This window comes from Lepisosteus platostomus, chromosome 12 (assembly GCF_059453375.1).
Source record: "Lepisosteus platostomus isolate fLepPlt1 chromosome 12, fLepPlt1.hap1, whole genome shotgun sequence".
NCBI lineage: Eukaryota > Metazoa > Chordata > Actinopteri > Semionotiformes > Lepisosteidae > Lepisosteus > Lepisosteus platostomus.
The window spans coordinates 16,112,004-16,126,045 of NC_142622.1; the positions used below are offsets into that span (position 1 = coordinate 16,112,004).

Genomic DNA, 14,042 nt, shown 5'->3' on the forward strand with positions numbered 1-14,042 from the left:
ATGTCACGTAACTGTGCTGCCTGAGCCAGGTGCTGTTTGCGTGCTCTGTCTGATCACAGAGGACACCTGCAGCCATGGGGAAATTCGTGATGCTTGGCTAAGTGTGGGAAACGTGTCTGATAAATGTTCTTATGTTCTTGTCAAGCTAGTCCTCCTTCCATGCTGTACTGCAAATACCGTTTTGATGAAGGAGAAATGGAGACAGGCTTTTAAAAAGCGCTGTGGTGGATGTGGTCTTTTGAAAGGGGTCCCTAGACATTCAGAACTTCTTGTTAGAAACGCGGGGGAGGATGAGGAAATGTGGACAGACTCCTCTCACCTGCCCGCCTTTGAACTGCCTATCTTTTGACGCTTGTGACGGAGGAGGAGCCCTGATTGGTGGAGAGGCGTGCCCCTCACTGGCAGCACCGCGCGAGCCTGCAGGTGCCCGGGAGGCCACAGGGGGCGCTGTGTCCCTGAGGTTTGAGATGTGTTTGAATCAGACAGGTTGGGAGCGAGATGGCGTTTTTTGTGGCGTCACAAAAACATTTTTAAAATGTAAACTTTTTATGCTTTTTTGGGTTGCCTGCTGTAAACTGATTTCTTACATAAGAGAGATGTGCATATTCTAGGTGAGTGTATAGTGAAGGCCAAGGATTTCTCAAAATATACATGTATATGGAATATTTTGTTGGAGTGAACTGCATAGTATGCATGCAACATATCACGTTGGCGCACTCACAAATATACAGTAATAAAATAGCTAATAATAATATAGATAGATAGTATAGGGCCTTCATGATTGACTCTTATCTTTTATCCAAGTCTAATATTATTTCATTCCGTCTACTACAAATCATTACTCCCTTTTTGCCAACAAGTCTGCTAACTTCTAACTTTGCGATTCATCAGTGCTTGTGTCATTCTGCGATTTGGATTCTTTACAATTATGTTGCAATGTAATTAAATCCATTAAAACCATTAACTGTTTATATTATTATTCTTAATGTTTCATTTTAATTATGTTACTGGGAACTATGTTATCTTGTCAGCTAATAAGGAATGGTAATATTGCGATCCTGGAAGAAATTGTTCAGTAATGAGATAATCACAAAGTCATATTACAAGACGGTAATTGCAAGTTAATGCATTTTCAGGGTCATGTACCTGGGGATCCAGTAAGAACTGCTATTTTTTTTTTTACTGCTAGTAGACAGACAGAGCATTAGGAACAAATAACTTTTTGATAATGTGGTTTGCACGTCCCTTGCAGAAACCTTTTCCCCTGTGGCGATTCCATGGTGTGTATTATCGATGACCGGGAAGACGTCTGGAAGTTTGCTCCTAACCTCATCACGGTCAAGAAGTACATCTACTTCCAGGGCACCGGTGACATCAACGCTCCCCCTGGCTCACGGGAAACTCAGATGAAGAGAAAAGGTAGAAATTATTGCTGAAAATGGGGAAATAGGCATTGTTTCTGTGAAAATGAAGCAGTTGTATAAAAGAGGTCTCTACTAAAGAGTCTTAATTCTTCCCTCATAATGTAGTGAAACACTGTTATTCCTCACTGTTTGAATTTGGTCTTGGTTTGCTTGAAGACTTTGTTCACCTTTTGAGATAGTTTTGAACGAGGTACATTTATTTAGATGCACTGATCTCTTCAATGAGAAAACACCTTGGTCCATTGTGTGTCACAAGTGTGATGTCCTGTATATACCACGGTTTTTGTATTTCATTAGCTGTGTATTTCCAGGGGATGTTCAAATAGCTACTCATAATCTTAACTGCATGTATTTTTTAGTGCTCATTATTTGCTTGAACAATAAAGAATGCATCTTCAAGCTAGCAGGCAAGACACCTGGAGTCTCACCTGTGATAGTTGAGAGATGGTATTTCTACCTCATTTTACAAACCCTGATTTTAAATAATCTTCCGTAAAGCTCTCCTCAAGATTTATCCACACTGATTTGCTCAGGAATCATATAGGTTGCTTTTCCCAGAAGTGTAGATCACTGTGATGTGAATGGAAGATGTGTATCTGTTGTAGTAGAAGCTTTATCTGTACATTTGCTTACAAAATAATCTTAAATATTTGCTAGTAGTTGTTCTTGGTAATTTTCCTGGGTTGTATATTTATTCTAAGAGAAAACAACCACCTGTAGACTGTAATTAGCAAGTGCTCGAGTGTCAGTAATGTTTTTGCTGAATGTTTTGCATTCAGAATGTCTCATAATGGCAGTTTTTTGACCATGAGATCTCGGTTACAATACTTTAATGAGAGAAGAGACGTGGGCTTCATCAAACTAGATGCCCAGGCCTCCTTAAAGAAACCGCTGGATTCAATCATTAGATCTATGAGCTACTAGCAACGACATGGGCTAAAAACTCTCCTCTCTTTTGTCACTTTCCGTTTTTAATGAGCAGTACTTGACTAGACAATATGTAATATATCCCAACGGTTCTTTCTTTAAGTAATCCCTGAGCTGACAGAAAAAAGGCAGAAGTATTGCAATATTTATTGGCTAGTATATTAAATCTTAAAAAAGCTACAAAAAGTTAAAATAGAATATTTTAATATCACATGATTAGAATTTGGCTTTCTCAGTGTTTGAAAAGTAATGTAGTTAAAGCAATGTGCTGTGACCCACAGGAATGGCTGTGTGAGGAGTTGACCCTAAAACGTTTACATTCTGCATTTTTAAAAAATGTTTGTACTTTGTAAAAGCAAATGGAAATTCCTTGAAACACACACCCCTTGTGTTGGTGCAACAGTAGCCTAGCAAACATCACTGAGGTTCATTAAATTGCTTGATTTTCAGAGGGACAGAGCAAGCCCACTGGGAATATCGGTCACTGTAAAGGTGGCATAGCTTATTATAGGATCTCCATTGTGTGCTAAGAGAAAAGACCTTGCTGTTTCTATAGGGCAGTAATGTTGAATAGAATTGCTTGATAAAATATCAGATAAATCTATGTTTTAGGGACTTCAAGTTTTCTAAGAACTTAAATGTGAGTAAAGATGCAAGTGTCTGGGGCCACTGCTTTTCTGATGGCTTGCACTCAGAAAACATCTTTCTGTGTTGTTTTTGTGGGGTAATGATGGGGAGATAAGTATTTCAGCTCTGTGGAGGAAGAAGCAATACCTATGGTGAAAAAACAGTGTTCAGGGACTAATTAGCTGGAGGGGAGGTTGGAGAAGGGGAGTGTTTGTGTCTGGTTGCTCATTAGAGGAACTGATTATATTGAACTCCTGTTGGGTAAATCGTTTCCGATCACCACCGTATAGCACAGATACAGGCTATTTAGTCTCAGTTCAATTTGGTCTCGAAGTCCAATGGGCCATTCGGATGTCTTCAGTTGTTTGGAGAGAACCTGAAATCATCCGTGTTGCATATTTTATCTAGAACAACTAAAGTAAAGCCACAAGTAATAGGTTTATTCCATGCTGAAAAGAGAAGAAGGAAAAGACAATGTTTCAGCCCTGGGGTCTTCTTCAGGTGTGAAGCCAGTTTTTTGCGTTTGTGGATTTGGAGTTGCGAGTTGTTTATGTAGGTCTCCACTCACCGTACAGGGAGGGGGAAGATGTTATTCATTTGATTCGGGTCGCCAGTTGGTCAGGTCTTGCAGTCTCGTGAGTTAGCATACACCCACCTTATTTCCATGCGAAATTAGTGGTTGGATGTTCTTTGCTGTGCACAGCACCAACAGCCAATTAACAGTTGCAGTCAACAGGCACGTTATCTTGCCAAGACCCGTTCAATATTTGGCGGCGTCGCAGGATTGAATCCTGATGATTGTTAAATTAGGGCGTGTTCACACATGGAGCAAATGGTGGGGAAACAAGTGGAGACAAATGGTCTGCTCCCCAGCCACAGAGAAAAGTTAGTAAAGTATAGCATGAAATTAATGACACTTCAGTTTTATAAGACACTAAAAAAACTCTGGTTGGTTGTCAAGGAAAGAGAAATGTAAAAGGAATCAGTCCTATTGGCAGGTAATTTTAGAACTGGCAATGTTATGAAGGAGTTGAAAAGTTCATTAGTGCACAGATATCAGCATATTAATGGAAGAGTGTTGTAAATTTTAGTTTTTTGTCAAAACACCACTTTGTTGTGCAAGCCATTTGGAGTTTTGTCCCTTTTGCAAGTTACACATGGTGGAAAATAAACCTAAGTTTGCCGTTACGTAACTGGCCATGTGCCTTGTGTTTTCTTTGCCAGCAGCCAACCACGTGAGCCCACCGGTGGAGAACGCGGAGCAGGCCGCGCCAGCAGCGAAGGAGCTGTCGGCAGAGGAGCAGAGCAACGGGCTCAGGAAGCGTGGCCGGGATCGCCACGGCAACAAGCGGGCCCCCGCCGAGGAGGAGCCGCCCTCCAAGTGCGAGGCCACCGCGCCGCAGGACCGCGCGAGCGACCGGACGCACCCAGGCGGGGAGGAGCCGGCCGCGGCGGCGGCGCCGGACGGCTCGCGGGTGGGCGACTCGAAGAGTGCCAGGGGCCAGAGCGAGCAAGACGGCGGCAGGGTAGGCAGCCCGAAGCCCACGCCGAAAGGGACCGGCGGGCCGGGCAACGACCTGGACTTTGACCTCTCCAGCGACAGCGCTAGCGACTCCGGTGCCGGCAACCCCTCCTCTTCGGACAGCGAGGAGGAGGAGGAGGAGGAGGAGGAGGAGAAGCGCAGCTGGAGGAAAGACAAGGAATCCGGGGCCGCGGAGCCGATGGGAACCGACGAGGTCAAGGCCTCTGGGGAGAACCACTCCGGGGAGGATCCTCTTGCCGGAATCCAGCTGAGCCAGGAGCCGGATAGCCTAGGGGAGCTCGGCAACGGCTGTCCGGAGAAGAAGGAGGCGGAGACGGAATCGCAGAACAGCGAGCAGTCGGGCGTGACCATGGGGGAGGAGTCCTTGGATCAGAGCATGGAGGAGGAAGAGGAGGAGGAAGAGACGGACCTGGATCAGGATGACCACCTGATTTACCTGGAAGAGGTCCTGGCCCGCATCCACACGGAGTACTATGCCCAGTACGAGCGCTTCTTGAAGGGCGAGTGCCCCGACACGCCCGACATCCGGAAAATTGTCCCCGAGCTAAAAAGCAAAAGCCTGGCAGAAACCAACATTGTGTTCAGTGGCTTGTATCCCACCAACTACCCCATGGAGAGGACGCGGGAGTACTACCACGCTAAGGCCTTGGGGGCGAACATCAGCAGAAATCTTGTTCTGAACCCCAAAGACCCCAACCGCACAACGCACCTCATAGCAGCTCGGGCTGGTGAGTACGACGAGAACCTTTCTTTCCCCTCTGTGTGCCTTTTTAATTTCTTTACCCCATTAACTCTTTTGTTATTTTCTGAATTTCTTCGGTCTAAATCAGAAATGTTTAGTGAGGTGTTATTATCTCTTATTTTTCATACTTAACCGTCTCAAGGGATTTGGACAGTTATGGGTTTTTTTTAAGTCACAAATGGGCTGAAATGCTTTCTTTGCCATTTTAACCCCTGATAAATTTAAAAACAAAATTAGCAAATGATGTGCAGTGTTACAGCTACAGTAACATCTGTGCTGATGTGTGAAACGAAACATCTGAAAATTGAGAGATAAAATTCTAACATTAATATGGTTGCAGTTCATTGTACTGTGATATTCTGAAGTCGGGACTGATGAAGTTATTAATAAAATATTAGCAGAAAGCATTAAAGAACAACTAGGAATACTGCTTTTTTGTTATCTCTGGGGCTGTGCTTGCTTATGGGTCACGTCTCAATGTTCCATGGGGATGTTCAAAATACAGCTGCATAATTCAGAAATTCTATTGTATGCATTGCCATTGCAAGAACAGCACAATAAGATGTCAATGTATTTTTCAAGGAGGCAGGCTGTCCAGAATGCTGGCATGTGAGATGCGTAGGGGCCATAATTTCAACAGTGGGGACAACAGGCCACTGCACAATTAACGAATTGATTTGCTGGCAATATGTGGTTGCAAAGCTAGCATTGAGGCAAGGCAATGGTATTGGAAAACAAACCCCAGCTTTTGTTCTACCCTCTTAATTTGTCATTAATAGAGTCACATTGTTTGCAGAAGGACTCTGGTGTTTTTGTTAATTCAGGACCAGTGTTGCTCCAGACTGCACACAACCAAGTGGTTTTGAAGTCTGTCATTATGAGCTAGTTTACTTTTGAACTTTGATTGAGGAGCATGGTCACTGCTCAGTCCTCCACTGATCCTCTGTTTGTTTCCTGATTTACCTTTCTGAGAACAGCATTGTTGGATGGCAATTGCTCACCCCCGAGTTTAATCTGCTTGACATCTACATAATTTCTGCATTTTTCAGGGCCCTTTTCACAATGCTGTGCCAGTACTTTCCAACGTAGCTGATCCAGAGATGGGCCAACACTTTTTCTTTGCAGCATGAAATTATTTGTGGACACATCATATGCACAGTGATTACTATGATCTTGAAGATCCGATTAATAAAAATCCTGAACCAGCTGTACAACAAATAACTTCCTCTGATTTAAGATCCAGATGCACCACAATAAATGTTAATTACTGTTTAAAGGGAAGATGTGTGTCTGGAAGATAAGACCTAAAATCTAAATTATAGACATTGTTGAATCCAAGGGTAACTTATTTAGTTAGTCATTCTACCACTTTAGATGAATTTTAGCGTTCTCAGAAAACTACATATTCCTGATGAGTTCTGTGGCAACCTGGAGCCTCTCTCGCAATCACAGTTCTACTCTTGTGCACCCACACAAGCATAGCTATACTCAATGTGGGACACCAGTCCATCACTGGGCACAAGCACAGCTGTACTAGGGGTGGGACACCAGTCCATCACTGGGCACACGCACAAGCCCATCTGTACTCGGGGTGGGACACCAGCCCATCACTGGGCACACGCACAAGCACCGCTGTACTCGGGGTGGGACACCAGCCCATCACTGGGCACACGCACAAGCACCGCTGTACTCGGGGTGGGACACCAGTCCATCACTGGGCACACGCACAAGCCCATCTGTACTCGGGGTGGGACACCAGCCCATCACTGGGCACACGCACATGCACAGCTGTACTCGGGGTGGGACACCAGCCCATCACTGGGCACACGCACAAGCACCGCTGTACTCAATGTGGGACACCAGTCCATCACTGGGCACACGCACAAGCACAGCTATACTCAATGTGGGACACCAGCCCATCACTGGGCACACGCACAAGCACTGCTGTACTCGGGGTGGGACACCAGTCCATCACTGGGCACACACACAAAAGCACCGCTGTACTCGGGGTGGGACACCAGCCCACCACTGGGCACATACAAGCACACAGGGACAATTTAGAGATGTCCGTTAATCTACCCATCTAGTCTGAAGAAGGTGCTGCAATCTGAAATAGAAGCCAGGACCTGGGAGGCATTTTACTCCCTGGCTGTTTCTTCTTGGAAGTTTACCAGATTTAACTTTTAGATATTTGAATCAAATACATTTTCATTTGCCCTCCTAAGTAGCTCCCTCCTTCCCTTATATGCTGTTGCACTGTGAGCACTTTCTTTACTTGATGTCTTGCCATATTTATACCTCCCTAGCTTCTTTTTTAATCATTTCCTGTTTTCTCATGTCTTGTGACATAACCATGAAACTGATTTGGTCCTTTTTTACTCTCTCGGGGGCTCTCAAAGAGCTTTTGAATTGATTTTTTGAAACCTTTATTGCTGTCTTATGCCCTATCTGCTACGTCTCTCTCCTGCCTCCCGACCCCTGTGACAAGAAAGTCACTGCTGAAATTCCCAAGTGGGACTCTTGGTACGTTCCACTGATCAAGTGTCCTGCCCTGACCCACAGCGCCGCGTGCTCTACTCGACTCTGGATATATTGACATGTCCAGCTTGAAACAGAGCTCAGGCCTTTCCAGTTCAGTCGACTTGGCTCCCTGCCATGACTCGGCACCAGCAGGGGTGTAGGTAGCGGTGCGCTCACTCCTTGGCCTAGACCAGCCAGGTTTACTGAGCCCTTTGCAATCTGAATTGGAGTGCTGCTGTTTAACAGCAGTATTTCTCGATCCTATCCGAACTGCAGTGGAATTACTGTCGTCATCTAAAATGTAAAGACTTGAACTGTTTGGAAAAGCCAGCGCATGGACTTCATAAAGAAGATTAACTAAGCCTTCTCTTGCACAGAGCATTAGAGAGGCCAGAAATTGTTTCCTTGCCAGTGCTGTACATCAAATGAGATGAGCAGGGTTTGCACTTCTGTCTTTTCTTATTGAGGTTTACATGCTGGTCAACAGTTCTGAAGCTTAACAATTGACATTTCAAGAGAGACTCGTTTGAAGCTGGATAGGGAACAATATACATCCACCTGAAATGAAAAGTATAATTCCCTCCAAATTCCAGATTGTGCTTTCTAAAGGGAATTACTTTCAGGGGCAGAACACCAACTAATAAGATTTTCTTTTTCCACGAACAGGGTATTAAGGCTATAATTCACTTTTAATACTCCCGAAAACTCATGCTGTAAGGGGTAATAGGGTAAACAAGCAAGTGGAATCAATTGTTGCTCCAGCTGACCCCAGAATCCCAGGAGAGTGAGCAATACTCTATTTTCAGTGCCTGGACATCTGAGCTGGCTGTTCTAAAATCAGTGTATTGTTCAAATTTAGGTATTGAATGAGAATGATAGGTTTATATCAAATCAGCAGCAGGTGGAGATTTTGACTACATGACAGTTTAAGTTCCCAGAGGTTGTCAAAAAAATCTCCCAGCAGACATTCTTCAAGAAAAAAGAACGTGAATGTTTCTCGTTTTCAGTTGAGAAAACCTTATGATTTATCCTCATAAATCACTCACTTGTGCTCGCTTTTATCATGCTGTTTCAGAGAAAAAAAAATTTGAAAATAGTTTTGGGGGTTTTAATAAGGCAGATTCTTTACTGACGGTGTTCAAAGCTTCACTGTTTTCCGATACGAAAAGAACCATCCTCAATCAGTCCTCTGAGAAGTGCAACGTTTTTTTTGAGAGGTTTCACTCTTAACAAGCCTGCGCACCAGGTAGCAAAAAGGTATGGAGACTTTAATTTATGCCATTTTATTGCTTTCCTGAATAGTGCCATTTGAGCTTATCATCATAACCTGGACTTGAGTACAGACAAGTCATTTCATTTCATCATAGGAAGGATGTATTTTTTTTGTATTAAATGGGTTAGGACCCTGTTCAGAACAGTTGCAGCATTTCTCTAATTTTGTTAGTCATTTAGTAGGTTAATACCAGTAGCACAAGAGTGCAGTATGTTGTTAATATTTCGTATGTTTTAGTTGTTGACAGAACTGCAGAACTGAGTGTTGAACCGATCTGCCGGGCACATCAGGAATGTTTAATTCATGAAGTGCTGCACTGATTGTGTTGGGTTTTGAAGGATTGCATGGAAACCGATCCTGGGTGTAACATGCCTGGTTTTCAACTGCAAAGAAATAGCTTCACTTTGCCTGCAGATATTGTAGATGTGAGTGGACACAGCAGTGACTGCAATTTAACCCCATAAAATGACATGACCTAGTAGATTAAAATTAAGTATTTTGTACATTTGTGCACTGGGTGTTGTGGGAGTGGCAAAGACGAATGGAGACTTTTCCCTCAACTTGTCAGTTTTCTACATGCAGCTCCCTTAAACACAAGTAATACTTAAGAACATGAAGGTTAAGTTACTTTGTGCATCTGACCTTTGGCTCTAAAATGTGATGTCCTGTATTAAACAGTAATGCTGGGAAGCTTTCATTTGTTTTTCAGACATAGTCAAGGGAGATGTAATTATATACTGAGTGTCTGAGGACCGAGGCGTGTTTTAGTTTTAAGACGCTCATAAGATGTTTCCATTTCCGATTTATGTCTATTAGAAAACAAAGATTTGACCTTATCTTCCCCTTCCCTTTGAGTTCTGACATCAGTGGAATCAAGCTGGTCTTCATTCGAGCACGACCCTTTTCCCTCCCGCTTATTCATCTGTTTTATTAATTGCTGCACCCTGACAATGCCAGACTGCTGCTTCACTGCTCTGACACTGCCTCATTTTCAACATTGTTTCCTTACTTTTGACTTTTTCTGTGCACAAGACTGAAAAACACTTCAGCTGCTCCTTCATGTCAGCTTAACGAAGTCTCTAGTGGCTGCCTTTTCATATGATGAAGACGCTAATTGCTAGTGGTGCCGAGGACTAAATGATGATAATTACTGCATTGAATAAAGACAGCTGAGTGTAAATGGATTGGCAAAAGCTTTTTGATTTTCCAGGCCATTACAAACAGGGCAGCATTTTTATTTGCTACATTTCTGTTTCATGTTTCACAGATTTCACTGCTTGTTATTTCATTATTTGTTAAAGATCTGCTGAGCACTGTATGCTTGCACCAGTTTGTTATTACCTTTGGTCCTGGAAGTAGAGCAGAAGAGAGTTTAAAAAGCTCTTCCTCAGAGTGGAGTGTCAACAAACCAAATAGGAATTTAAAGCCAATAAGGAACCGTGGTGGTGTGTGTTAATATTTAAAGTATCTTGAACTTAATAGATCCGTCACAGGCCATTACATCCTAGGAAATGCTGGCTAGAATTGTTTTCGTGTAGGATTCGGTGATGTGGGAAACGTGCGGGGAGTATTTGCGAGGCCTGGTGCGTGTTCCTGGGCTGAGCGTGGCTTCTTCTTCTCGTCGCAGGCACAGAGAAGGTGCGGCAGGCCCAGGGCTGCAGGCACCTGCACGTGGTCAATCCCGACTGGCTGTGGGGCTGCCTGGAGCGCTGGGAGAGTGTGGAGGAGCAGCTGTATCCTCTCAAGGAGGACTACATCAGGACGCCAAGGTAGACGTGCGGGGGGCGACACGTCGGGCGTTGAGAGTGACCGGTGTTTCTTTGTCCGGCGCCATGGGGGCTCGGAGATTCTTCTATCCCATCGGGCCCAGCACGAGAAGGAGCAGCGGGCCTTCTCACTGTGCGAGCAGTGCGCTGATGGAGAGTAGGCACATAAAGAGTGCTCTGTGCCGCCATAGATGCAGATGAATGGGTGTCTGAGGTATTTTGTGGGAGAGAGAGAGAATTGGGCCTCGTGGAGTGCATCTTTAAGAACCCCCTGGTGTTGGACAAGGAGAGCAGGCGAGAGCTAACAAGTTGTGGGGTTTATGGAGTAAATCAGGTTGGAGAGATTTAATTAATTGAATCCGAGAGAACTCTGTGTACACAGAGAGGTGTTGAGCAGGGGAGAGAGAGAGAACATGGGCATCATCTGGTGAGTGAACTCCTTTCCCTCAGTGTTCCCTAGAAGGAGACTAATGATCTACATTCCCAAAGGAGGTCAGTCAGCAGTTATTACAGAGTTAAGAGTCTCAGGCCACTAAAAATGCCAGAAAGGTCCTGTGACGATGCTGGTGAGGGCCTTGTTAACCTGTCAGAGACTGAGGAACAGCCTCTAACACTTAATGTATTACTGCCTTTTCTTAATCTCGAAGATTAAAGGGTAAAACATGATTGCTGCTTTCCCCTGGTTTCTCCGTCGCTCTCCCTGTGAAGAATCGTTTGAAAGGCCACGATAGTGCTATTCTGTTATCTTTCTGAGTCATTCTGGGATTCAGAAAGTGCGCTGCTGCCTCCTGTTTACTGATTTGCTGTCCGAGCCCACCCTGACGCATGGTTGACCCCCTCCTCTCCGCCCCTTCAGAAGCAGCAGTCCCGCCGGCTTCCCAGATGCCCAGGGCGCCTGCCCCACCCCGGTGTTTCACCCCACGCCTATCCACCCGAGGATGCCCGCGGGGCCCGAGGTGCGGACGTACGACTCGGTCACGGGCAAGCTGATCCGGAAGGGGCCCCAGAGCTCCCGGCCCTCTCCCTACGCCCAGGCTTCCGGGCCCCCAGTGCCCCTGCCGGCGCACGGAGACCAGTCTTCCTTCAGGTAGAGTCACAGTGGGACTGTTAATGGCAAAGGAGGTGAAGCTTTCGTCCTTTATTGCTTTTGGTTTCCTCTCAAGCGCTCCAGGAGCTTAAGGCAGCTCAGCCGGTGGAAGACTGCGTTCACCAAGGGCAAACCACACTTGTTATCACTTTAAGTACCTAATGCTTGTTGAGCTTTTACACATTCCTTGTCGTCTGCATTCATTCGTATTTTTTTTTAATCTGGGCTTTCGTTTTGTGTGATGTTCCTTTGGCCAATAAAGTTTTTTGTTCAACTTGCTCAAAATTGGTTTCCAAAGTAAATTTTTTTTGGGGGTGTCTGGTGCGGTTGACAAAATTGACTTGCCTGTTTTTTACAGCACATGTTAAAGTGCAACAGTTTTGATTTTTCTCAAACCTCAAAAAAGCTTGAGGCTCTTTAAGCTTTAAGTGAATGTGTGAACTGATTCTGATCAGTGATTAGAACCCAAGCGAGCTCTCTGCTGACAAATGACCAAAATGCACAGAGGACAGAAGTACGTGTCTGACCATGGCTTAGGTTTTTTTTAAAAGATGCTGCCAAATGAGTCCAGAAAAAATGCCTCAACCAGTAAAGGTCATGAAGGACCCCGAGGAGCCCATTGCTGAACCCGGGCTCCATTCTGGGTTTAGTCTGCTCTTTGCTGCCCGTCACTGAGGGTTATCCTGAGCATTGGTTTGGCCCAGTACTCCTACACAGAACATAAGAGAAGTTACGAATGAGAGGAGGCCATTTTGTCCATGTGGCACGTTTTGTAGTGTGTATCTACTTCATTCGGCTATTTTAATATTATTTTCAGTGTTCTTCATGTGTTTGCTTTTTGGGTTGCTGATCTTTTTACCTTCTTGTTTAAATGCTCAGCTTTACATCACACGTCCTTTTGACACAAAAGTACTAAGTGAAGTGGCAAGTCTGAAAGTGGAGACTGCAGGTACTGGCAAGTTAGGTCTTTGGGCCTGACGAGTTCAATCTCAGGCTTCTCGCACTGGGCGTCAGAAGAGGTAAATAATTGAATAAATGCTGAAATTGTCTAAGCAAAACCTTCAAAGTGAAAACCTATTCCGTTGTGTCAGCAAAGACTGGTGAATAGAGTTGTGAATAAAAGTAAGGTCATAAAAGGAAATGCTGGAAAGATTTTTTTTGCAAAACAAATGATGCTGGCAATGTATCTTTTGAAAGCTGCTATCAGTTTTTTTTATTACCCTCTTTGGCATCAGAAGGATATGCTATTTGGTTTTTGCTGGTGCAGTTTGCTGTTTTTACTGAGGCAGAGAACAGTGTTTGTTCTTCTTCACAGTAATTCCTGTGTTCGTTGACGTATTCACTCTTCCAGTTTGGAAAGTGTCTTGGCTTTGGGAAATTGGGCAGCACCGAATGTCCTGCTTTTCCTGGGAAAGCTGTTCGATGGTGGAGGCTAGGTGTGTTGACTGATAGATTAGCTTTGCTTCTGTGAGGACTCTGCTTTGTTCTCTTGAGTACCGCAAGAGGTTCTGAAGCCAGTTCTGTCAATAATGACAGGATGTTCATTCTTGGCAGTCGTGGGAAGCGAGCTCTTTCTGTGGCTTGAGGTCTTGGGCTTTCGAGGAGCACTGTGTGACGTTATCAAAGGGCCACCTTTGATTTTGTGGCGTCCATTCCTTGCAGCCTTTGAAATGAAAGAATAATTGTCACAACCAGAGGCAGGTGGACAAAAAGAGAACTCTGGCAGTGCTGTGTCAGCTGGTTCTGGTAACACATTAGAGGGGGTGGGTCATTTGACGAGTACTGGCCAACCTGTATTTGAGAAGAGCAGTGTGCATTGAGGCAAAAGCACATAGCTCTGTGTTTCAGTGGAAATCTCTCCCAAGTTTGCTTTTGCAAACTTATTCACAGTAGTGCAGCCCCAACTGTCAGGTCCAGTTGTGTACTGAATATCAAAAGAGCCTTACTTTATTTACTCACTTACTTATGCATGTTTTTTTAATTATAGATTATATGGTATTTGAATATTGAAGTGATTTTCAAATTTATAATCAATTGATCATCTGTAACTGGCCGTGATACACTCAAGTGACTTCTCGGGCTCAGAGACCAATGAACAAGCACTTTCGTGTCTGGAATCTACAGGGACAGAAT

General features: G+C 44.4%; 1 protein-coding gene across 4 annotated transcripts in view; it reads left to right on the plus strand.

Moving 5' to 3' along the window:
• The window catches only part of ctdp1 (CTD (carboxy-terminal domain, RNA polymerase II, polypeptide A) phosphatase, subunit 1), a 130,654-nt gene that overhangs the window by 20,424 nt on the left and 96,188 nt on the right, over positions 1–14,042 (plus strand). For 3 of the 4 annotated variants that reach the window (XM_088601149.1, XM_088601145.1, XM_088601148.1), the window contains exons 7-10: positions 1,253–1,419; positions 4,203–5,249; positions 10,684–10,825; positions 11,679–11,909. In XM_088601149.1, the coding sequence (XP_088457275.1) occupies positions 1,253–1,419; positions 4,203–5,249; positions 10,684–10,825; positions 11,679–11,909 (1,587 nt within the window). The remainder of the gene's footprint in view (positions 1–1,252; positions 1,420–4,202; positions 5,250–10,683; positions 10,826–11,678; positions 11,910–14,042) is intronic. The other variant, XM_088601146.1, reaches the window with a different exon arrangement.